Genomic DNA, 23,575 nt, shown 5'->3' on the forward strand with positions numbered 1-23,575 from the left:
AAATTACTCATAAATAAAAATATTTACAGATTGACTATTGATATTAATAATGTATTATGATAAAATTTGGACTGAAAATTGAGATCACTTGGTTAATTTTTTTGTTTTCAAAGTTAAGCATTCGTTTCCTTCGACGTATGAAGACTATTCTCCTTTGACCGTTTTTTAATTTTTTCTTCTGGACTTTCCCAACCTCTTTTTTTTAATTTTCTTAGCTTTTAGGGTCGAATTTGTTCTTTTCCTAAGTACCATTTCCCAATTTCCTCTTAATTGACCGTCCTTTGGTTTTCAGTTTCCTAGTTATTGCTATTATTATCTGTTCCATTAGTAGTTGCCTCATCTACGATGATTATTTCGACCTCATTTTCTCCTATAATTTTCCAAGTATAGGCATCGCACATATTTTTCCCTCATTTTTTTTCTAATTCTTCTTGAAGAAGAGCCTCTTCTGTTTTATTTCTTTCTTCCATTCCTTTTATACGCAATTGTAGCCCCAATTCCGTGCGAAAATAGGTTTCAAATTCAACATATTTTGTTTTGTTAAGGACTCGGCATTTTGACTTTGTATGATCCAATTTCAAGCACTTAAAACATTGTGTTCGCTAAATTTCAGAATGTAGCTCTACTTTCTTTCCCATAACCAGGATTATTGCTAGAAGTATTTTCTTTAGCTTTATTTTAAATCTTAGTTTACCTGCCACCATATTGCTTAATTTTTGCAAATATTTAGCTTCCTCTTCATTCTCAGGTTCCTGTGAGAGAGGAACATCTTCTATTTCGCTAACGATTTCTCCATATTCTACCATTATCTCCTTCAAACAAGGTAAATCTGTTTCTCAGCCGTTTTTAATAACGACTTCAATAGGTTTTTGTACAGCTCTTAGATTTTCTAAGCCTCTCACGTTACACATGGCTAGCTCTTCCACATTAAATTTGGTTATAATATTTATCGGTTTTCTGAAGGTAATTACAATAAAACCAGCCCCACTCTTACAATAATTAACTTAAGAACTTCGTCCTTGCATATAGATAGTTCATCAAATATTTTTTTGTAATGCCTGATTTTCGGTATAAATCCCTGAAGATTTTTATTTTCTTTGTTTTTCCAATCCAAGTAAACTTTTCCCAAATGGGATCAACTTGGATTTCATTTTTTCTATTATTTAATTTGATTTTGCTTGAGTAAGAAGTTACCGTTGAATATGAGTTTCCTACCCCCCCCCCCGCATTATCCATTCTTTCTTCAATCTTTCAGTATCACTCTCTTTTCTTTTCTCTTCTAAATTATATTCATGTTGGTGCCATCATTCTCTTCTAAAGAAATCAAAATCTTACCTGATTTCTTTTTTTATATCTTACTACGATAGTTTTTACGTCACTCAATGCGTAATAATAATATAGAAGGGAGCCAATTTAGAAATCCGGAATATTAACAATTATACGGGCTCCTTCGAGTAAGTTATCGGCTTGGATGTTGAACTGAGGTCTCCAGGAGAATATCTATCTCTAGATATCCAAGCCCTAACGCAGAGCTACTTAGATTAAGCTATATATAATTATTTTTCACTCACGAAAGAACAACACAGCACCTCACACGTCAAAATCTTACATAAAATCCTTCAAAATCGATTTTTTTACGGCGAATCTTTATAACTTATGGTTTATTCTTTAATTTTAGATATACTATAGAGCAATTGAATAAATATTATATTCCAAATATGATCCTTCATTTACTTGATTTTGGTAAGGTTAGAAATATTCAAGATAACTTATCTTTCCAATGATGGAATTTATCAATTATTATTACATTTAATTTTGAACTATATATATATATAGTTATTTCACGGCGAAATATGGTTCTGAATCGTAGCTATATTCTTAAAATGTGATTTATTTTTTTAAATTTAAAGGCAAAACCTATTGCGGTTAGAGGTTTAAATGGTCCTTTTCATGTTCTACGGCTTAAATAACAATATTAAAAATGTACCTATGATGTGAAAAAGTAGTTGACGCCGTCAAAAAAAGAAGAATTACTTAGTTGACCAGAACATTCGATTTGTAGTAGCTAGCTAAGTATGTTAAAAACATAGAAGGCGCTTCAAATACTTTTATTTTTTTAAATGTTTATTGTAAATAATTTATTACCATAATTATATGAATTTAAAAATGTCAATAAGTTAATAAAGTATCTTTGAACAGATTATTTTACCAATTATATAAATATTTTATTCCTATTTATAAAATTTAAATATAATTTAATTTAGGCTTTCAAAATATTACTGCAGGATTTGGAAGATTATTATGTTAAAAATTCAAATTTTGGATCAATAGTTATTGTTCCTGTAATTGAATATACATACTTTGGTCCCTTGAATCCACTCACTTTCATATTTTCCCAAATGATATAATTTTATAACTCCATACCTTTTCAAAAAGATTTAATTAGTGTTAATATATATGGTTTGATTCAGGAGATGAATCAAAGATATGATCATTATTAGATGAAAAGCATGTATTATTTTTCTTAAATCTAATATTTAGCCAAAGTTCCTGCTCTTAGTTTATGTTATATATATATATATTGGTCATTTCATTATTTCTATGAAGAAAGTTTGGCTGTCATACATAATTACTAATGTATAACTTACCTTTTACTAAGTAATATTATAATACGGTATCGAATAAAATACTATGTAGATTTTAATAATATGTAATTAATTTTAAAAATGATGAAGAATTAATATGACAGTGATAGTCTACGAGTATATAAGAGATCAATAACAGTTGGTGTGATTGACTGATTTGGCTAACTACCAGATGATTTTGGACCTTTTTTTAAATAAAGGTTGCGTGATACAATAAAGGTAAAAACGTGCACTCTATATATTTTATCTCTATGGTTTTACCCGGCGAGCGTTCCTGCATGTTTGGATCTTTCAAAAAGCATCATTTTTGAGGGCATCTTAGTACTAAAGCGTTAAAGTAAAGTAGCGCAACAAAGCAAATGTAAACAAAAAAAAGTTGTTGGACATAAAATAGTTTATTTTTTAAACGTTAGATGTCGCTTTTCCATTTAACATTTCATTCAAACAGGTAAAGAGGAGTTGATGAAGGATGAATTAGAATAAACACATAAACACCCTCTAGCGCCTGTAAAGGAACTACATTTGGTCCTTCTTCTTTTTGAAAAAAAAAAGTTTATGTACATACTTGTAGCGCCACTTTACTTTAACGCTTTTGTTAGTACTACGTATTCAAAAGTAAAAAAAGGAGAGTATATGTATAGAGTTGCATAAAATATGTCCTACAGGATATGAAAAAAAATAATGCAATCTCGAAGACGTTTTGCATCGAACGTGCACGTCATATTAAAAAAGAATATGTAGAGTGTCACATTAAATTTGACTCAACTTAAACGCCAACAAAATTCCATTCTTTGGTATTTGCATCCCGGTAGTTACCGCTCCATAACTACATATACTCATTTGTCCTTTTCTTTTTAACAGATCTTAATATTAGATGTTTGTTAATTGATTTGGAGTGAAGGAAAGGAATTACTACTAACGAAAAGATAACCTTCTACATTTAAAATAGCATTAATGCAAGGAAAATATTATAATTATATTTAAGTTCATATATATATCTATTTTATTATGCAGTTTTAAAACAATTTACATTAGAGATTGGCGAAAATACTTATTTCAGAGGGAAAAGTCAACACACCTACGACTTCCGATTAAATAATGATCAAAAAGAAGAGAAAGTACACGTTCTACCCTTTTGTCCTTTTCTATTCGCTATACTTAGTTTTTTCTTTACACACATCCCATTTTTACTTATATCAAGAAACTACAGAGTTCTAAGATGACGCCACACGTTGGATGCAACTTGTAAAATCCCTCCAAGATTTTATTCACTTTTACATACCAATAGGTAATATATTTTAGTCAATTCCATATAGATGGCTGGTAATCCAGAGCATTTTTTAGATGGAGCGTTTTGTTGTTGTTGTTGTTGTTGGCTACAAGAACGTTTTTTATAAATTTTCTAAAGCTGTTAGCCATCATTATTCTTTCTTTCCCGAGAGAAAATACAAGTATAAATAGGGATGTGAAAGTTGCATTTATCCTCATGAGCAAACATATAAACGAAGTATATTATGCTGATAGCCTATTTTCTACTTATTTTGATAATTCAGTGGTATTAGCGAACAGGGAGCACCGCAGTTTTTATAGTGATCTCTGTCTGCAGATATTATATCATTTATTAAAAGTTGCCAACACTTACTTATATTTTTATTTTCACTCATGAGGATTTAGACAATTTTCACATGCCTAAGTATAAAGTGTACCCAAGAGAGTGTGTGCGTGCGTTCATGAAAAACGGAAAGTAACACCAAGGATTTGTTGGGAGTTATCTTCTATATTATTAAAGCAAATATCGTCAGTTTGTTGACGCCTAATATATCCGGGTAAAATTTGGATTTTTGCCTTTCTTTATTATTAATTTTACATTCATTTTAAATCAATTTTCAAAATGCACTATTTGTTCCACATAGAACCGGATATTTCATGATTGAAAAAAAGTCATGGAATATAAAAAGAGAACAGTTGTTTCGAGTACTCTGCTCATGGGTGCATTCTTAAATGTTAACAAGTATGAGCTATCATATTTGTAGAATTAAGGAATATTCTCCTATATTTGAGCATGACTAACATGCAGGACGAGGCAATTGTCCTACATCTTTCGCTCAGTTGGCTTGGTTGGTAAGCATCTCCATACTTTGAGTGTTGTACAGCTCAAATTCTCATTACAAACAAACTCATCCTAACTCATTTATGAATATGATTATAGGAATATTCTTTAAGTAGGTATATTAAATTATAATAGGCTTCAACTTCTTCCAATAATGAATATGTCGTGCGAGACCTTAAAAACTCATGATTCAAAATACAATACCATTCGTCATGCGTTTTTACTGCACTTGTTTTCAGATGTCGATTTTTGACCATTTTTTCTTTTATGAGTGTTTTGAACGTTCATGAATGTTTGCATTCGAATTAACTCTTGTCAAGCTGTGAACAATTCCCGAAAGTCAGGTCGGGTGGTGAGATTTTTGTTTGGGAAAGTATTGAAATATTATTATTATTCTTTTTTTTTCCAAATTTTCCTACAAACTTCATATTTTTCCAACTAACATCTTATTTCCCTCCTACTCTAATATGAAATAACTTTTTTTTTTTTAAATATGGACCCTTTAATTTTAATTTACTACCCTTTCTTAACATCACACTTTTCTGACTCATATAGTCCCCCCGTGGCTCGGACCCTCCAACAATTATTGAATATTAATTCCATAACTAGTAAATCAATAGATTTTGGACTCCTTTTTCTTTTTTGAGGAAAGGTCCCAAGAACCAATAAAGGTAAGCACGTGGTATTAGTCAAAATAATTATTTAACCAAATGATATCGAATTTATCATATGAAAATTGACATGAGACCCAACATTGTATAATGTTGTTAGTTATATTAATAATGTAATTTAATTATGTATGTAGCTAAAATTCAAATATACACGGGAAATCCCATGGATTTAACCATGAAATACATGAACATGAAGTAGGTATTACTTGAGGGAATCCGCAACTTTTTTTTTTTGTAAAAAATAACATGTAATTATGTAGAATACAAGCAATAATCATTAGATTTTATAATATTTGGTGAGTCTATTTGTTAAAATAATGATTTCTCATTATCAAATACAATATTATTAGTATGGGCTAGGTCGGCAAATGTTTCCACGCATAAAGGTAAGTAATTAAATGGGAAAAGATTCTTTTTCAGATGGAATTCCCCAATGTAATATTCCCTAATTTGTTTTACACTTTTGATAAAGTGAAATACGTACATATAATTCGTGATGTTCCTTGAGGGAAGTTTATTCCGAAATTTTAAAAATAGCAATTAATTATAAATATATATATTATTTTAAGTTATAGGCAGCATAACATTTGCATTCGTACAATTCGGTTTTTATTATTTGGCAACTTTATTTTATAATTAAGATAAGGAGTTCTTTGGTTTTTCCCATTCTAATATATGTATATTTTCTTTACATAAAATTTAAAAACATGAACTGACGAAGCGTTTGATATTCTGAGTTATGTATTCTACCTTCACTGTCCTAATGTGCTTGATTAAAAGGATTAAATAGGTTTCTTAGGTTATTTCAATTTAAATGTTAAGTAGAATATCGTACAGTGGACATACATACTATATGGGTAAGAAAACCATTAGTTCTAACGTTCCAATCATCCATATTTCCTTACACAATGAATGTATACCGTACCGAAATGATAAAAGTTGGGAATTTGGTATTGTCGGATATCTTTTATATTGAATTTTATTCCTTTAAACAAGAAAATAACAGTCAAACGTCCAAAAAAAATGGTCCTTCATTGGACACGTTTTGATTTGACATCTGTAGAATGTAAATGAAATTTTGATGTTGTATCTTTAAAAATATCGATTTGAATCAAGTTTCAGGATTTTTATAAAGTATTATAGATGAAACAGATATTTCGCAACAATAAATTAACAATCTATCTCTAACTCGCCTCATGATATGAGTATTTTAATTCCAAACATGTTGCCAATAAATAAATATTATTTTTGGTTCTGCGTATTAAGCGCATTTATTTTGATGTTTCTCTTCATTTTTATTACTAAAATCTCATTTCTTGACACAAAGTATAAAATATAATATTATCAAGTATACTGTTGTTGTTCATTTGTGCTAAATAAGACATCTTATTTGACCAATTTATAATTTCGGACTACTAAAACTGTCTAAAAAACTCTTAAAAATACGACCTTTTATTTATTGTTTTTAATTTCTGGTGTTGATTTGTTTTTATTTAAGCATATTTTTATAATATTCTATAAGTACTGCATTTTCACCGATTTTTTTTTTCCCCATAACTTGATTTTGAATAAATTTAGAAAATGTAGTTATTCGTACTAGTTGTTTTTTTAAGACGCTAGTCACTTTTTTATATAACTTAACCAGGACTAGCCTGACCAGGTTCAAAGGGGAACCCATACAAAATTTCAGACTTCTAGGTCCAACGGTGTAGGCACGCATAAAGGACATAGACACACACTTGGGTTTCTTAAGACATATAACACAATTTTTTTTTTTTCTCAAAAATTTGAAATGCATTTTTTTTCTATTTGATCTCAGGTACTCAAATATTGGGGGAAAAATTATCCAAGACAACGATAACATGTGGCGATGAGAGCTTAAAGTCAATTCGATTAATTTATCATAGGGTGGACCGGGAAATTTACGTTCATATGAAGATTACACAAAAAGTACTTATCATAAATATATTTTAACTCGTTTCACAGTAAGGGGAAAGTTAAAACACGTTTTACTAAATTACTTGGAGATATTTCAAATTAGACAAAACAAACTTTTACACACCAGACATGCATTTATTTATTAATAGTCAAATGAGTTAGAATACATTTAATGATCAGTACTATTTGTGTAACCTTCATTTAAATGTAAATTTCCCAGTCCAACCTACAATCAAGTTATCGAACTTACTTTCAGTTCTCGTTGTCTTGGAGATTTTTTTCTTCTATTGGAGTAGCTGAGATTAAACAGACAAAAATCATGCAGTTTTTTATTTTTTTTTGGTATGCATTTTTGAAGAATTACTTTAGATTTTATGGAACACCTTAACACATTCTATCCTATAAATATACTAAAGATCTTTAATATATACCAGAGCCCTATAAGAAGAATTACGTCACGAGATTTCAGCGCCCCCCTTGTGACATATATCAAATGGCCATAAAAGAACTAAATACAATAAATGAATTCTACAAAAATAATTTTATTCAGCTTAATTATTATGAAAATATGGAATAATTAATTTAATAATAATTTCTTTAACTTACTTAATTCCGCATACACATTCTACGTGTATTCTATTTTCTTTGATAATCGCAGTTTGCATTCGTAAAAGTATGTGCATTCTTATACTAACATACTTACACACAGTAAAAAATAAAATTTTATTACATTTGGCCACATTTATAGACAACTTAATTCATGGAACCGCTACTTTAGTAATTGATTTAACAATTTTTTTGCATTGATTTACATAAGATTTGAATAAAGCCTCTATTTTTGCAAATGGATCCAAACAGTTCTTGGCGCAATAGGTTAATTAGACAACATATAGTTCCTCAACGAATCTTAACTGAAATGTATTCTGGATGGTTTTATTAGACCAAAGGCGGATTTTGGAGTGTGAAGACTTGCAACTTAAAAATTTTATATGGCTTGCATTAAATACCTAAGGGAAGCGCATTTTTAAAGACATAAACTTTGATTCTGCGTCCCAAATTTTGACATCTTTCTCCTTCAACTTCTTCTTTAATATATGTATATATATCTTTATAAGAAGTTTCATCTTTATTGTTGATGAAATTAGATTCATGTCCACTAAGTCTATTTCTCTATTTTCGGAAGTAGGAGGTTCCAAATTTGGAGTAAAGTATCCTGAAATTGTGGAGATCTTTTTTTATCTGAAATTCAAATTAAAATAGATTTTTGAGATTTCCTTAATTATTAAATTTTCTTAGCATCAGCATTGTTTTCCCGAATGAAAATGGGTTTGTTGGAGTTTTTGGTGAGCCTTGGAACAGTATAAGCTAGAATACTTTTTTCTATGCTGTATATGTAGCTCTTTGCTGTTTTTGGTTGACAAGTTTTCCTCTCAAGTAGCTGGTCACTCTATGAAGACTTAGACACCAGTTCCCTCAGTATCATGTGTTGAAATTACGTTGTAAGATTAATCTTTCTTTTTTGTAAAACGAATTTTCCCAACTGAGAGACGATTCTTTAGAATTTTTATGTTGTAAATTGACATAATATATCATAATTTCACGTGTGCCTAAGATAAAAAACTTGAGAACCCTTATGTTTAATCTCAAACTAATTATCAGGTTTAACTGAAGGAAATTGCACGATACCACGTAATTACATGCCCCTAAGTCATTAGCACTTAATATTATCAGATTTGCTTGTGGTAATGTTAATTCTATGAATTTAATAATTTTTCTTAATAGTGATTTAAATATTTAGCAGAATTACCGTTAGATCTAATCAAGGACGAATATTCTTTTTTTGATTTATAAATACATTCGTCTGAATAATAGATAATAATTCAATTTATTTATTACCGTTTTAGGATTACAAAATATTTTACAAAACTGAAGTCAGAATAAAATCTAATTCATATAAACATTTTCCCTTATGGTCTATAGGGTCGTAGGACTCTTCCCCCCGCCCGAGCCCACTTCCACCAGTCCTTGAACCCCCGCCAATTACCTCCTTTTACCCCCTAGCAATTCAACCCCGACCCATCGGCCATCTAACCCCAAGCATTTCATTCGTAGAACTATAACATAATAGAGCGACTATTGGCGCTGTTACAGCAGTATATTGCGGTGAATATTGTCCTAGCTCAGTGAGGGCAACCTTCTATATTTAAAAATAAAATCTTGTAGTTAATTAGTAATTTATAAAGGAGATTTGTCAATAAAGAATCCATTGAATATCAATTGAGAATAAGGTAAAGTTGTTGTAGCTCAGAAGAGTGCAAGAAAATAGAAAACGCCAGAGACATAGTGATCCTTGAGCAAATAGAAGAGTGAATAAACTGTCAAATGCATATTGAATTCATTGTATGTGTCTAAATCCAAAAAGTATTATATTAAACCTGTATATTTTTAATCAACTTGTTTAAATTGATTTATTATTTTAGGTTAAATTTAATTTCTAGAGTATGATTCCAATAGTTTCTCGAGGTTGAATTTATCATATTTAAAGATCCCAGCTCAAAATCTGCAGGTATTTTAAAATTTGTGACTCCAAACCAATGATAAATTTTCATATTTTCTGTGTTCCAAACCGACTCCGTGAGTAGATAACTCATCAGCCCTAATCCTTAATTCAGGGGAATTAGATGTAAAGAAATGGAATAGTTGCTTAAAATACCCTGTGATATTGAGACATAATTTCACCTACGCCAAAATTATCATTATCTTATAATTGTACAAAATTCCTATGAATTTACCAAGTATAAGTTATCATCAACAATAAAGTGCATATGAGTCAGTATTTTGGAACTTTCCATTACAAATATGCAGTGAATACTAATTGAGAAGATATGGAATGATTCTATTTGACTTTTGTAATGTTGAAATGCATATATATTCATCATATAAATAACCTACTAAAACTAAATGCTTTGACAATTTTTGTCATGGGATTAAGGAAATTAAATTAGGAATTCTTCGAAATATTTATTGAATCTTATATGTCATGCATAAAGCGAAACAATCATCCTAAGTATCTATTTTATTTGAAAAATGTTTATATTTTAGTATTAAAATTTTGATTATTAATAGAACTCATAATTACTTTCCGATTCGAACGTGAAAGTTTCATGGCTCCAAACAACCTCTTTGCTCTATTTTTTTCACCACACCAAGGATTCCATAGTACTAAGTAGGGAAGATGTATGAGTGATGACTATATTTACAGTTGGCCTTTTTTCAATCATGTCATCAGAATTCATTTTTTTATTACTGTATTCTTCATAAGTTCTTCGCTTGAAGATTCGTCCATGAGACTATACTTATTTTAAGTGTATTGGAAAGTCGAAAATTGAGGGTACTGCTCCATCAACAAACGTGCACTTAACTTTGTGATTGATGATGTCAGAGTCCTTGAAGTGCTTAAAACATATCCTTGACCATTTGGTTTGTTTCCGATCTTGGCGACGGCTTTAGAAGCACTGGATTTTTAGGACAACTGAAAATACATGCTTATAATATATATGGAATATTAAATGAAGTAAAAACTAACAAGGATACCAAAGGCAAAACATGTGATTGTTTTATAAAGCAATGCAAATACGTAGGGGGAAAAGCTCATTTTCACATTATTGTGGTTGAGTTCACATTTTTTTCAACAATTTACTCGCAAGATCGTGCTCTGGGGATCTAGAAAAAGCCGGTGTTCTTGAAGTACAATTGAATGCAATGCAAGCAGGCATTGAGCTCTACGAATAAAATAATAAGAATGCATCAAGTTCCAATTATATCCACTATGATAAACTTACCTAATTTCAAACTCTTTTTGTAAAAATGAGAAGGCTATTTTATCACTAATTATTAATTTATTAAGATTTTAAGAAATATTATTGATAACCGAAAGGCTAATGTTGACGTAATAACTGAATGATTTGATCCTTATGTCTCTTTATTGTTCATCAGCTGAACGCTTCAATAAATTGTTCTCGTCATTCTAATGACTCAATGACTGAGTAAGAACTCAATATTTTAGATCTATATGGGCATATTATGAAGGCTTAGAGTTGTTTTGATCTCTTAGTAAAAGTAGTTTAATTTTTATACACTTTTAAAAACTTGCTTAATACTTTTGTATGATAGGTAAAAGTAAAAATATCGAATTCGGCATGTCGCTTTGGAATGTGGGAATATTAACTATCAGCGATACTCGGACAGATGAAAATGATACTTCTGGCAAATTCTTATTTGACACTCTGAATTCCTTTGACTCCATTAATGTAAAAGAAAAACAGATCATAGCTGATGATATTTCAAAGATCCGTGAAATTTTGACCGCCTGGACCTGTGACTCCACTTCTAAGTTTCATCTGATTTTGACAACAGGCGGAACCGGTCTGTCTCCAAGAGACGTTACCCCTGAGGCAACTTCATCTGTCATTGAAAGAAGAGCGTCTGGATTGGAAGCACTACTCTTGGAGCGTTGTAGAAAGGATCATCCTTTTGGCTCTCTGTCACGCTTGGTTGCTGGAACACGAAATAATACTCTCATAATTAATTTTCCTGGGAGTATTCATGCCGTCAAGACCTGTTTAAATGCTCTTATTGAAAATAGAGTAATGTTACATGCCATTGAAATAATTAATGAGGTTCAATCAGGTTCGAATTTATATCTCAAATTAATAGTCATATTATATCTAACCTTTCAACCAATCTAAAATTACGAAAATAAACTTTTTTAAATGTGGAAATGTAGCAAATCTCTAAAGAAAATGTATATTTTGTACTAGGTCATGATCACCATAAGCATCATCATCATCATCACCATCACCGTCACCATCACCACCAAAACCATCTTTCTAACCATAAAAACAAAACCTTTGAAATGCCATCAATAGTTTCTCGTCCAAGGCAATCAGAGTATCAAATGTATGAAGTTCATGAAGCAGTTGAAATGGTACTTAAGAAAGTATCACAGCTTTATTCCCATGGCACAGAAAAAATAAAGGACAACTTTTATGGTCGCATTCTGTCAGAAAACATATATGCTAAAGAATCTTATCCTAACACTCCAGTTTCAATAAAGGATGGTTATGCAGTAATATCATCTGACACTGAATCAGTTCGATTTGTTACATCATCAGTCGAAGCTGGTAATCAAATGAAAAGACCATTAAAGTCTGGGCAAGTCGCTCGAATAACAACTGGAGCTCCCTTACCTCCTGGATCGGATGCAGTAGTTCAAGTTGAAGATACTGAAATTGTAGAAACGACAGAGGACAACAAAGAGGAAAAGCTAATCCGAATAACATCGTCTTTTGATCAAACAAAATCAGGAACTGATGTCCGAGCAACTGGATCGGATATAAAACAAGGTCTCTTGTTATTTTCAAGGGGGGTGATACTTAAATCTGCTGAATTAGGTGTTTTATGCACGGCTGGTATTAAAGAACTAGAGGTTTATAAAATCCCGAAAATATCCATTCTTTCAACTGGAAACGAATTGATTCATCCATCCAATGAGATTGATCTACCTCCTGGGTTCATTCGTGACTCAAACAAGACTTATTTAAAAACTTTACTTCAATCGTCAAACTATTGCGTTTATGATGCAGGAATTGCAAAAGATAATATCGAAGATCTTTCCTCCAAAATTCAAACGGCATTTGATAAATCAGATGTTTTAATAACAACTGGCGGTGTCTCTATGGGTGAAAAGGATTTATTAAAAAACGTTTTAGTTCATCAATTTGGAGCAGAAATAGTTTTTGGTCGTGTGTTTATGAAACCTGGAAAACCAATGACTTTTGCAGTAATTCCAAACCCAACTAAACCGAAGTTTATCTTTGCTCTTCCAGGAAATCCAGTTTCAACTGCAGTGACTACAGAAATTTTTGTTCTTCCAGCTCTAAGATCTATGAAGAATGAAAGCCCTTTTCCTCCTAGTATAAGAGTGACCCTCTCAGAAGATATAATACTAGATCCGAGGCCAGAGTTCAAACGAACTATAGTTACTGTACTGTCCAATGGAGAATATCAATTATCATTTACTGGCAATCAAATTTCGTCTAGATTGTTGAGCTGTGTGGGTGCTAATGGTTTAATTCGTCTACCTCCAAAGAGTATTGAAGTTCCAATACTAGCTAAAGGATCGAAAGTGGAAGTTATTCTGATTGGTCCTCTACAACCTGATCCAAATAGCCGTTCATTACTTTCAAGTATGGCGCTCGAATAAATTGTTAATTAATCATGAATTGTCATAGTTCTTGTTGTAAATATTATGCGCCAATAAAACATTATCTATCATTAACAATACTAATATTTTATTATATAAAAATATTAGTATTAATAAAATAATTCATATACGTTGTTATAGCATTCCTTTTTATGACATTTGGGTTTATAGAAAGCATCTTTTTAAAAGAAAAAAAAAGGAAGAGATGCGTACCAGAGGATAAATCCCCCCCAATATGTATAGAAAGTTGCCTCATAAAATAATTTCTTGAAAACAATGATTTAAAATCTCAGGAAATATGTCGATTTATGATGCTGAAGACGATGTCATTTCTGGTTCATCGCTCTACAGCTCCATTGGTCATCCATTTCCATTTATTAGGGATGACCTTCGTTCTGTTTTCAACGAATTTGATCGGGAAGGATTTGGAGAGATTCCTCTCGATACATTTGAATCATTTGTGTTGAGTGATGCGTATTTTCAGTCAAGAGTGAGTTCAGATAAGCTGGTTGTGCTTGCCAATAAGTCGAAAGATCTGCGACAAATGGGTGCCAATGTTTTGACATTTCAAGAATTTGTGTCCGTCCTTAGTAATAAAAGAACGAATTCTTTTAAGAAGGCCCTCAATGAAATAGCAAAATCCTCAACTTCAAAGCCTCGATCCCTATATTCGAGATTCAAAGGTATATTAAGTTGATGCAAATATCTCTCGAATATATTTCATGTTCTTATTCTTAATTTTTCAGCCCTAATGGGTAAAGAAGTACTAGGATCAGAGAGTGATATTAAATATAATGAAGTAAGACATGGAATACACCTTCCACTCACAATACCTCTTTTATCAAGTGTTCAAATTGGATTCTTTCTGTACTACTTGTATCAAACACCATACAACCCAGAAACAAATATTTTTATTTACCGATCTCGATCAGAAACTTATCATCAAGTATGGAGAATTTTCACCTATTCTTTCGTCCACTCTGATGAATTTCATTTAGTAATCAATGTACTCATTCAGCTCCTAGTTGGAATTCCATTAGGTTATTATTAATATTAAGCAGTGTTAATAGTAATTATTTTCTTAATATTTTTTGTAGAAACTGTTCATGGAAGTCCTAGAATAATGTTCATATATACTGCAGGAGTTTTAAGCGGTCCTCTAATATCATCGATCGTAGAAGAATGTGATCTCATAGGTAGTTCAGGAGGATCATATGCCTTATTTACCTCTCAATTAATAAACACTGCCAAAAACTATTCCCATCTGAAAATGCCTTTTTTCCGACTAATATTCTTACTTGCTATAGCTTCAACTGAGTTAGGAGTTGGTATATATCGCCGATATGCACCTTTTCCTTCTTATAATAATGTCGGTTACATGGCTCATATTACAGGATCTGCTTCAGGAGTAATTGTGGGTCTAGTAATACTAAGAAACTTTGAACAACGTTTACGTCAACGTATTTATTGGTGGATATCCATCGGAGTATTCGCAGGAATTGTACTCTTTGTTTTGTTTTATCACGCCATTTTTGCCAAAGTTATTATTTCCTGGGGTTTCGTCTAGAGAAGAAAGAAAGGAAACCTTATATATATAATTAATCTAATTTGCCAAGAACATATTACCTACTTCATTCTTATAGACTTAAAAAATATGAGAAACGCCATTTTCATTATATTATCAACTTTTTTACCTCAGTGGTACTGACTTATTGAGTAGTATTATCAAAACAATTCTTCCATTTATACAAGATATACAAAAACCTTAATCAAATATTTATAATTCCATTTTTACAGAAAAAAAATATTTCATCTAAGCTATGGAATAAAGTTATTACATATTTCTAATATAATTGTTTATTGCATGTATAGGGATCATCTTGTAAGATACATGAAATAGAGTGAAAATATTCTTAATGACAAACAAGATATTAATTTACTCTAATAATGTTAACTAATAGTTTTGTAAAAACGCCTACAGAAATAAATACTCATTATAATTTGAGGTGAACAGCATAAAATTTTAAAAGTACCTACAATTTACGAAACTCAAAATTTAGGAATAAGCCAAAATTTAACCTTACCAACATCATAGCTTCATTTCTAAAAAAAATATTGATTCGAATTATAATAAAAATTGAAAATATTACAATTTGACCCAACTTCCATTTACCTCCTCATCCAAAAGATTAAATTCAATAAGCACACCCAATTTCAGTTTCAAACAATAAAAACTTGAATCACATCGTATATTTTGTAAAGTTGATATAAGAATTACATTGTAGGCTTTTGAATTCAGTATGAATATAGATTTCCACTACGGGATCAATACAGGGATTATTCTCATTCCGGCATGATTGCATTCAATAATAACACTATTAATAAATTAAGAACAAAAATAGCTATGTTAAAACCCATGAAAAATAAAAATGCATAATTATGAAGCATTTTCATTATTAATATGACTATGAATGGTCGGATACTTCTCTCCTTTGGAGAGAAGTTGAGGTTCCACGCGCCCTGAGTCTTTAATTTTTCTTTGAATTGATTCTTTCAGGGAGAAAATAGCTTTTAAATTTGAGGAGGGGACTTTATCATCGAAAATGTGACGATACAACTTTCCATCTTTGTCAACATAAATGACAGAGATCCCCTCTTTCCAAGTATTTGAATGTTTAATCATATGAGTGGGATACCAGAGCTTCTTAGGGAAGTACCAAATGAGGAGACGGAGCTGAGTCATTCCCTTGATATCCCAATGAAGGGTTACCGTCCCGTTTTCGAGATTTGTTTCACTTTGTCTTATACGAAAAAGGATGAACGGAAATCGGAAGTTTCCCCATGCTGCAAAAACACAATTAAAAATGCATTAGAAATTTCAAATTTAGAACCACTCCATCAACGAAATTGAAAATCACGTATATTTAAATAATTATTAAATAACAGAGCGTCCAAATACAACCTTTGAATAGTAGGAGAGATCTGTAGTATTGAAGTCCCCCAACAATGGTTTTATTTGTAGAGCGGTTCTCAAACACGAAATCTGGGCGGATCCAATCCGAAGAAGGTTTACGAAGAAAGAAAAGTGACACTTCCCTATGAATACGCTTTGATGTTTCTTCCATCACTCCTGCATCTGGAGGAGAAGAAGACGTAGAACAGCATCTGTATGCCTTGGAAACCATTGGACCTCCTCTTCGGCAAAGCCATGATCCCAATTTGCACAACTGCATTATTTTTTATTATGAAATAATAATATATCAGAGAAGTGTGTTACAAAATGTGACAAAATAAATTAAACTAAACCTCTCCAATGGAGGAAAATAAGTATGGAGCCAATCATGTTGCTGTTTTATCATTTTGAACTCGTCATGGACTTTATATTTATCAATATTGCGACATCTAACGAATAAAACTAAAATGTATTAAAAGTTGTAGCCAACTTTCCCACTTTGTAATTAACTTTTAAATACATTATTGCAGAAATATTTGGAGATATAGCCATATAGATCTAAAATACATACTCAGTCATTGAGTCATTAGAATGACGAGAACAATTTATTGAAGCGTTCAGCTGATGAACAATAAAGAGACATAAGGATCAAATCATTCAGTTATTACGTCAACATTAGCCTTTCGGTTATCAATAATATTTCTTAAAATCTTAATAAATTAATAATTAGTGATAAAATAGCCTTCTCATTTTTACAAAAAGAGTTTGAAATTAGGTAAGTTTATCATAGTGGATATAATTGGAACTTGATGCATTCTTATTATTTTATTCGTAGAGCTCAATGCCTGCTTGCATTGCATTCAATTGTACTTCAAGAACACCGGCTTTTTCTAGATCCCCAGAGTCTGTTGTGAAACTCCGAGACCTCTTGCACGAGCCCTCATAGACTTGAGGGGATTGGACTGGGCTGTTTTCTTTCACTCATCCGAGTCAAGTTTGGCCTTTTTGACAGAGCCTTTCTTCCTCTGAATTGTTTCAGACTTGTTGACCGCTTAGAGGGTGATCCTGGAGACGCCCAACTGATTGGAGTGCGAGAATGGAAATTCGTAGATTACGTTTAAGTGTCATTTTCTCGACTTGTCGAAAGAAAACATATAGGCTAGAGTGCTGAGGTTTCATTTGTTTTGTAAGTAATTGTTTATGCTTGATCGAAAAATGAACTAATTTCAATCGCTGAACCTTAAATAATTATTTAATTAGTAAGTGTTCAGATTTCAATGGACCACTCGGTACTTAGTAAAACTTGGTTCTATTTCCTTCTTCTCATAGCTGTTTGCAAATAAAACGTTGTGACAGGTAAACTGCTCTCCTTCTAAACATTCTAGAAAAAGGGAAAACGATTATGGACACTGGATGTAGTCGAAAATTCCAATATTTCATTTCAAAACTTGTATTTTTGGAGTCAGATTTTAGGATGTTTCATTTCCTAAAAATGAGAACACACACATTCGGGAAAGTGATTGATAATATACGCAAATTTTGTATTTAGATGGGTTGAATTTTCTGTTCCAGAAGTTGCAAAGGGCATGAGCAAACTTAAAGCAACATATTGTAAGCAAAGGGGTCTGTAGCTTACTGTTAGAAATATTTGTTTAAAAAATAACAAATACTGAGTATAATTTGCAAAGCCTCTTCTGTGTGAGTAACATACAGCTATATTTTATACTAAATAACATTAACATTCAGGGAGTTGTTTTTTGCTCTGTCATTTTGTTTACTAGTATAAGTAAACAACGCCCATATCCCATTGCAGTGTTTTAAATTCTCAGTAAATCTAAAAGTACATTGAAAATATCTCTAAGTACATCGAAGTTTAAAAATAGCCGTCCGGCGTAAAGAAAACCCTAGTTGAAAATACATAGAAAAAACAACAAAGCTATTCATGAAAATTAATTTGTTGTGAATAGCTAAGAATTTTGGAAATTCATTCCCAAAAAAAATTAATATAAGAAATTTCATTCTGAAGTATTTTGTGAACAGCTGTGAATTTTTGAAACTTTTCTCCAAAAGTTTAATTTTTGTGAACAGCTATGGATTTTTCAAATTTTTAATAAGTTGAATGATAACTTATATTACACTATGAGAGTCAATCAGAGTTGAATATCATTTTTCTATTTGGAATTGTCGATTAATTATAAATATAAGACAAACAAAAAATGTGATGTCATATAATAACCTTTTTATCAGGAGCTACCTTTGCCTTATCATTCGCATATCTTGTCACCACTATGTATTTTTTTTCTATGATTCGGCATTTTTCAAAACATAAATCTTATAGACGTGATAAAATTAACATCATCTCTTTTTTTACAATATTAAAGCCAACCCCATTTGAAAGTGTTTATTAAGTGTCTGCAGTATGTTGGCATAATATTAAATACTTTATAGGATTGAATAGTGCATATTTTTCCGAATTGCATTTGGCTATAATTTTAATTATGAAAGAAAGTAAGAGCATTAAATATTTCTATATATTCATGGACGGTTTAAAGTATTAGTGGTTAAACTCGTAGCAATATGGTTCAATGTGTTTTATTAGTGTTAATATAATCAGTAGACTATTAACATACACGTACACATAACTTACTCTATATATAATTTTTTTTTCTTTTAGCGCAATATTGTAATTTTACTTATTGATAATTAAATTAATACTTACTGATATTTTTAAGTATAATATTATGATTCATGGAGTTCTGTTATTTTGCCGCAAGACTTGAATGTATAAAGTTACTTACATATGTTGTCGATTATTCTACTTATTTTCCACTCATTTGTTTTCTAAATGTTCAGCATTAGTTGAATTTAAAGGAATTCTTGCTAGAATGCAATTACTTACAACCATTTAAAAAACTAGTCTTTGTGCCTTGTATTGTTCGGAGTTATTAGCAAATAATATAGAAAATAACTCCCCAACAAATTCTAAGTCTTACTTTCTGTTTTTCATTAGAACACGTAGCTACTCAATGCTTAGATGCTCTCATCAGGAGAGGAAGTATAATGATAACAGTTTGACAAAATAAATTAACAGTGTTGAGGTTGCCAACAAAAACAAAACTCCCAAGCTACAAAATGCTTAGGATTTACACCTCCTCTTTAAAAAAAAACTTCCATTAGATGTAGTTGCACGCACTGATCAAATATAAGTAAATTTATAGTCAAAGATTCAAATTATGTAAACTCCTGGTACCGGGTGGTATATTGAAATCTGAACACTTATTACTTCAATAATTAGTTAAGGTTGAGCGATTGAAATGAATTCATATTTATATATATTAAAGCATAAGCAATTCGTTACAAAACAAAACAAATCTTAGCTTACATAAAAGTCCAGAAAAAAAATCGGTGCAGGATTTGAAAGCAAATCAAAATCATAAATTTCAAGTTTCTGTGATAGATGAAAAAAATGGAAGGACTGAGATTGAAAATGATGCTGGTGGAGGAAAGATACTGAGGGATGATTAACAAATATTGTTGAGAATACTAAATTTATCCAAAAAGCCACTAAAATTAGAAAATACAAATACACAAGTGTTGTGGAGTCCTGGAGAGGAGGAAACGAAGAGACTGAGAGGAAGCAAATACGTATGTTAGTAAGAACATTTTATGAATATTTAACTTGTATCAGTACATTAATAACGACGGAATGCAAGACATGAAATATATGAGCAAGAAATTTACAGAATTTTAAGAATGTATCGAGTATATTATAAATAAATATGAGACCATATTTTGTGTACATAAATAGAAAATAGATAAATTTCAATATAAATACCACGAGACCTATCAAACATATGACTTAGCAGAGTTCACACACGACAGAAATTGTAGGGATGGGAAAAGAGGGATATGGACACTTATGAAGAGATGGTCAGGGATACATATGATAAGAATATTGTGTAAAAGCTACCCTTATGGGTATTTAACATAAGACCAATATGAGTATAAGTTATGATAAGTATGATATAAGTTCAGCCAATGGAGTGGAATGTCTATAATGCAAATTAATATCGACCGAATGGAGAAAAATCCCACTTTTATGAAGAAATGTATGAGGATCTAAGTAAACTGGAAGACTATATTATTTTGATTGGAAACCTTAATCTCTTTAAAGAACACTTCTTAAGTTACGAGGGAGAGTACCATCTTAAAACTAGAGCTGCTCTTGAATTTGAATGGAGATGATAAATGCAGTCAAATATTACCATAGTGATAGATTCATTGGAACTTGGTTAAACAGAGACAGAGAAAATAAGAGCCGAGTAGGATCATATTTACATCTATAGAACAGGCTTCTAAAATAAATGCATGGTGCTGGTTTGGAGCTTTAAATCTAATCATAAAGCGCCTATGATGAGTTGGTCAGTGTCACATCAAAAAAAGAGGGGGATATTACCAAATCAACTACTCCAAACCGGAAGTGTCTTTCAAAAAATATCGAAAGTTCTAAGCCTAGCCATTGAAAATTTAAAAAAAGATTAAAAGAACGTTAGAAACACAACTAAGGTCTTTTCAGTATCATCAGAAAAATTAAGATTGAAGAGATTCGATGAGAAAGACAATCAAAAGATCAGAGGATTACAAAGATAGAGCCTCAACTCCATGATAGCCGATCGCACTCTCAACAAGTACGAATTCCACAAAAAAAATATTAGTCTATAAAAGAGATATTTCCGTGTATAAATATTTGGAATATATGAGAAAAGTGTTACCAGATATGCATTAATAGTTGAAATAACTATGGCTTGAATGGAAAAAGACGAAAATTGCAGCCAAATAGTGGAGTAGTTTGTGTGACCTGGATGTGGCCGAAGAGATCTATGAATAAATCCTAGCCAAAATTGATCATAGAATGAAGAAAAAAGTTTCCCAAAGATGGCGACGGCACAGTTTTTGTTCAGGATTTCAATGTTTATATCAGTAAGAAGTTGAAAAAAGACAAGTCTATCAGGGATTAGTGGTATTACGTTGCCCTTTTTCAAATTATTATGTGAAGAAACTGTAGAGTTGTTTGATTGCTGAGAGAGTATGTAAAACAGCGAAGATCTCTTCTGTCCTAAAGAGGAGAAATAATAACTCTTATTTCCAAACCTGGGAAAATATATCTGATGCGAAAAATCTAATACAAATCTCATTTTTAGAGAAACTCTACAAGATCATAAAGGATACGGTCAGACATAAGGTGATGCCAAGATTATCTGAAGTTATTCCTGAAGAACGAAAACTTTTATAACAAATATAAAAAGAATTATTTTTCATATGTGAACAGAGTATATTTCAAGCTAACTTTATTCTAGAAGAGGAGCTTGTTAAGGAGTCTAATATAACCTAAGTTGTTTAATTTAACACCGGATCCTTTGATGGGAAAAATAAACTATTATGAGGTTCTTGGAGTAGATTTTCTGTGGTAAAAAAGTACTTCTCAATTCTATGCTGACGTGAGTTATATCTTCATAGAGGGTTCTTCCGAACATGAATTGAAAAAAAAAAGTGAGCTTAAGACTTTAGAATGCTTTCGAAAATATATTTACTAAAATTTAAAAGAGAAAGGACAAATGTGTTTATTATAGGGAATAATTATGCTATATCTAAAAATGTAGCTGGTTGTGCCATTGTTGACTCAATTGAATAATTGGTAATTGTGTGGACAAAAAATTTTAGAAATCAAAAAGCTACATATGAGAAATGTAAGAAGAATAAAAACTACCAAAACGAGCTATTTAGGAAGGATATATTGGTGGAACATTTACGTCAGCTTCAAATTGTTATATTTCATCGTGCAATATCCAAGACTATAAAAGGATTACAAAATATTTGCTGAATGTTATTTCCTAAGGACAATATTGAGAAACTAGAGGTACCAAAGAGCATCGGTCGTTATGGAAAGAACTCTAGAACGTATCGTTTCAAAATGCTTAGGATTTTTTTTAGAAGAATTTTGAGGGAAAATAATAAATGGATGGTAGATATGAAGCTTAACTCAAATTTTAAACGGGTGCTATATGGGTCATACACTATTTACCATCAAACGTCCAAAAAAAAAAAAGATCTTTCATGGACTTGTTTTGATTTGAAAATCTGTAAAATGTCGAAAAATAAGAAAATTTTGTTATTGTTTCATTAAAATTATCAATTTAAATCTAGTTACATAATTTTAATTTTATTAATTATTATAGATAAAACATACATTATTTAGAGGAATAAAATGCAGCATAGAAAATATCTGGTGATTCACAACTTTTGTCATTATGGTACACCCTAATGGTTTAGTAAACGCATTGTGAAGTAATTACGGATCTATAAACAGACAATCTTTGCCTCAATATTATAAAATATAACTTTCCAACAAATCCTCAGTCTTAAACGTCAGTATTCAAAAAAAGTATTAAAAATGTATGATACCATCTTAAAAAATAAAAAACATTGTTCAGGTTACCAACAACAACAACAGCAAAACTTTCAAGTGAAAGAATGCTAAGTAATTACAACCCTAAATATATACATACATTTTTTATTTTTTAATATGACGTAATGAGACAGGGAGTACTTTAACCTACACACACTCGTTTCTAAACCTCATATAAAGTCACATTCATTATTTTTAATTTATATAATATACTTCATTATTCTTTTATTTTTTAATAAGGTTCTTCACTCATTCATTGTTAAAAATGAGTCCTCAACTAATATTTTATAAAGTGTGCAAAAAACATAACTTTATTGTTTTATAATGCGTGGCAATCAGGCTGTAGAAGTAGTAGTAGGGTAAGCGTAGCTTGATTCTAAAATTTTCTTCAAAATGGAGTCAGTCATCATCATGCGTTGGAGTAGAGAGTAACGTGCGTGAGTCGTCGGAAATAAATTTTTGGCCGAATTGCAATTTATCTTTTGATTTTTTATTGGTGCGATTGAAGAAATTAACCTTTCCTTCTA

At 31.0% G+C, this 23,575-nt stretch overlaps 4 protein-coding genes and 1 long non-coding RNA gene across 11 annotated transcripts in view; 3 read left to right on the forward strand and 2 right to left on the reverse strand.

The window, feature by feature from the left end:
• The window catches only part of mav (TGF-beta domain-containing family member maverick), a 28,783-nt gene extending 17,436 nt beyond the window's left edge, over nt 1-11,347 (reverse strand). Inside the window, exons 1-2 of one of the 5 annotated variants that reach the window (XM_071892722.1) lie at nt 11,207-11,337; nt 10,504-10,896 (exon numbers count right to left, since the gene is read on the reverse strand). Coding sequence is in view for 1 of the 5 variants with exons in the window: in XM_071892721.1 (XP_071748822.1) it covers nt 10,504-10,530 (27 nt within the window). In the remaining 4 variants the exon portion in view is untranslated. Of the gene's footprint in view, nt 1-10,503; nt 10,897-10,950; nt 11,147-11,206 lie in introns of those variants that run through there. The other 4 variants (XM_040724106.2, XR_011783145.1, XR_005868045.2 and 1 more) reach the window with 4 other exon arrangements.
• On the forward strand, nt 11,344-13,763 carry cin (Molybdenum cofactor synthesis protein cinnamon). 3 transcript variants are annotated; one of them, XM_071892720.1, is made up of 3 exons: nt 11,344-11,410; nt 11,538-12,053; nt 12,185-13,763. In XM_071892720.1, exons 2-3 carry the CDS (start codon nt 11,564-11,566, stop codon nt 13,627-13,629), a joined length of 1,935 nt encoding a protein of 644 aa, XP_071748821.1. In that variant the 5' UTR covers nt 11,344-11,410; nt 11,538-11,563; the 3' UTR covers nt 13,630-13,763. The 3 variants fall into 3 exon arrangements, with proteins under 3 accessions (XP_071748821.1, XP_071748820.1, XP_040579638.1); XM_071892719.1 differs by having other exon boundaries at nt 11,358-11,483; XM_040723704.2 differs by lacking the exon at nt 11,344-11,410 and having other exon boundaries at nt 11,490-12,053.
• Nucleotides 13,764-13,860: 97 nt separating this feature from the next.
• Nucleotides 13,861-15,863, forward strand: LOC121128133 (rhomboid-related protein 3). Its single transcript, XM_040723705.2, has 3 exons — nt 13,861-14,312; nt 14,376-14,669; nt 14,727-15,863. Exons 1-3 carry the CDS (start codon nt 13,928-13,930, stop codon nt 15,194-15,196), a joined length of 1,149 nt encoding a protein of 382 aa, XP_040579639.1. The 5' UTR covers nt 13,861-13,927; the 3' UTR covers nt 15,197-15,863.
• Nucleotides 15,842-17,223, reverse strand: LOC121128135 (uncharacterized). The gene is made up of 2 exons (XM_040723706.2): nt 16,592-17,223; nt 15,842-16,473 (listed from the first exon to the last, which is right to left on the reverse strand). Exons 1-2 carry the CDS (start codon nt 16,860-16,862, stop codon nt 16,067-16,069), a joined length of 678 nt encoding a protein of 225 aa, XP_040579640.1. The 5' UTR covers nt 16,863-17,223; the 3' UTR covers nt 15,842-16,066.
• Nucleotides 17,217-20,327, forward strand: LOC121128136 (uncharacterized). Its single transcript, XR_005868044.2, has 3 exons — nt 17,217-17,357; nt 17,418-17,768; nt 19,960-20,327. It is a non-coding gene; the product is annotated as an uncharacterized lncRNA (long non-coding RNA).
• Nucleotides 20,328-23,575: the final 3,248 nt, after the last annotated feature.

This window comes from Lepeophtheirus salmonis, chromosome 13, assembly GCF_016086655.4.
Source record: "Lepeophtheirus salmonis chromosome 13, UVic_Lsal_1.4, whole genome shotgun sequence".
Lineage (NCBI taxonomy): Eukaryota > Metazoa > Arthropoda > Copepoda > Siphonostomatoida > Caligidae > Lepeophtheirus > Lepeophtheirus salmonis.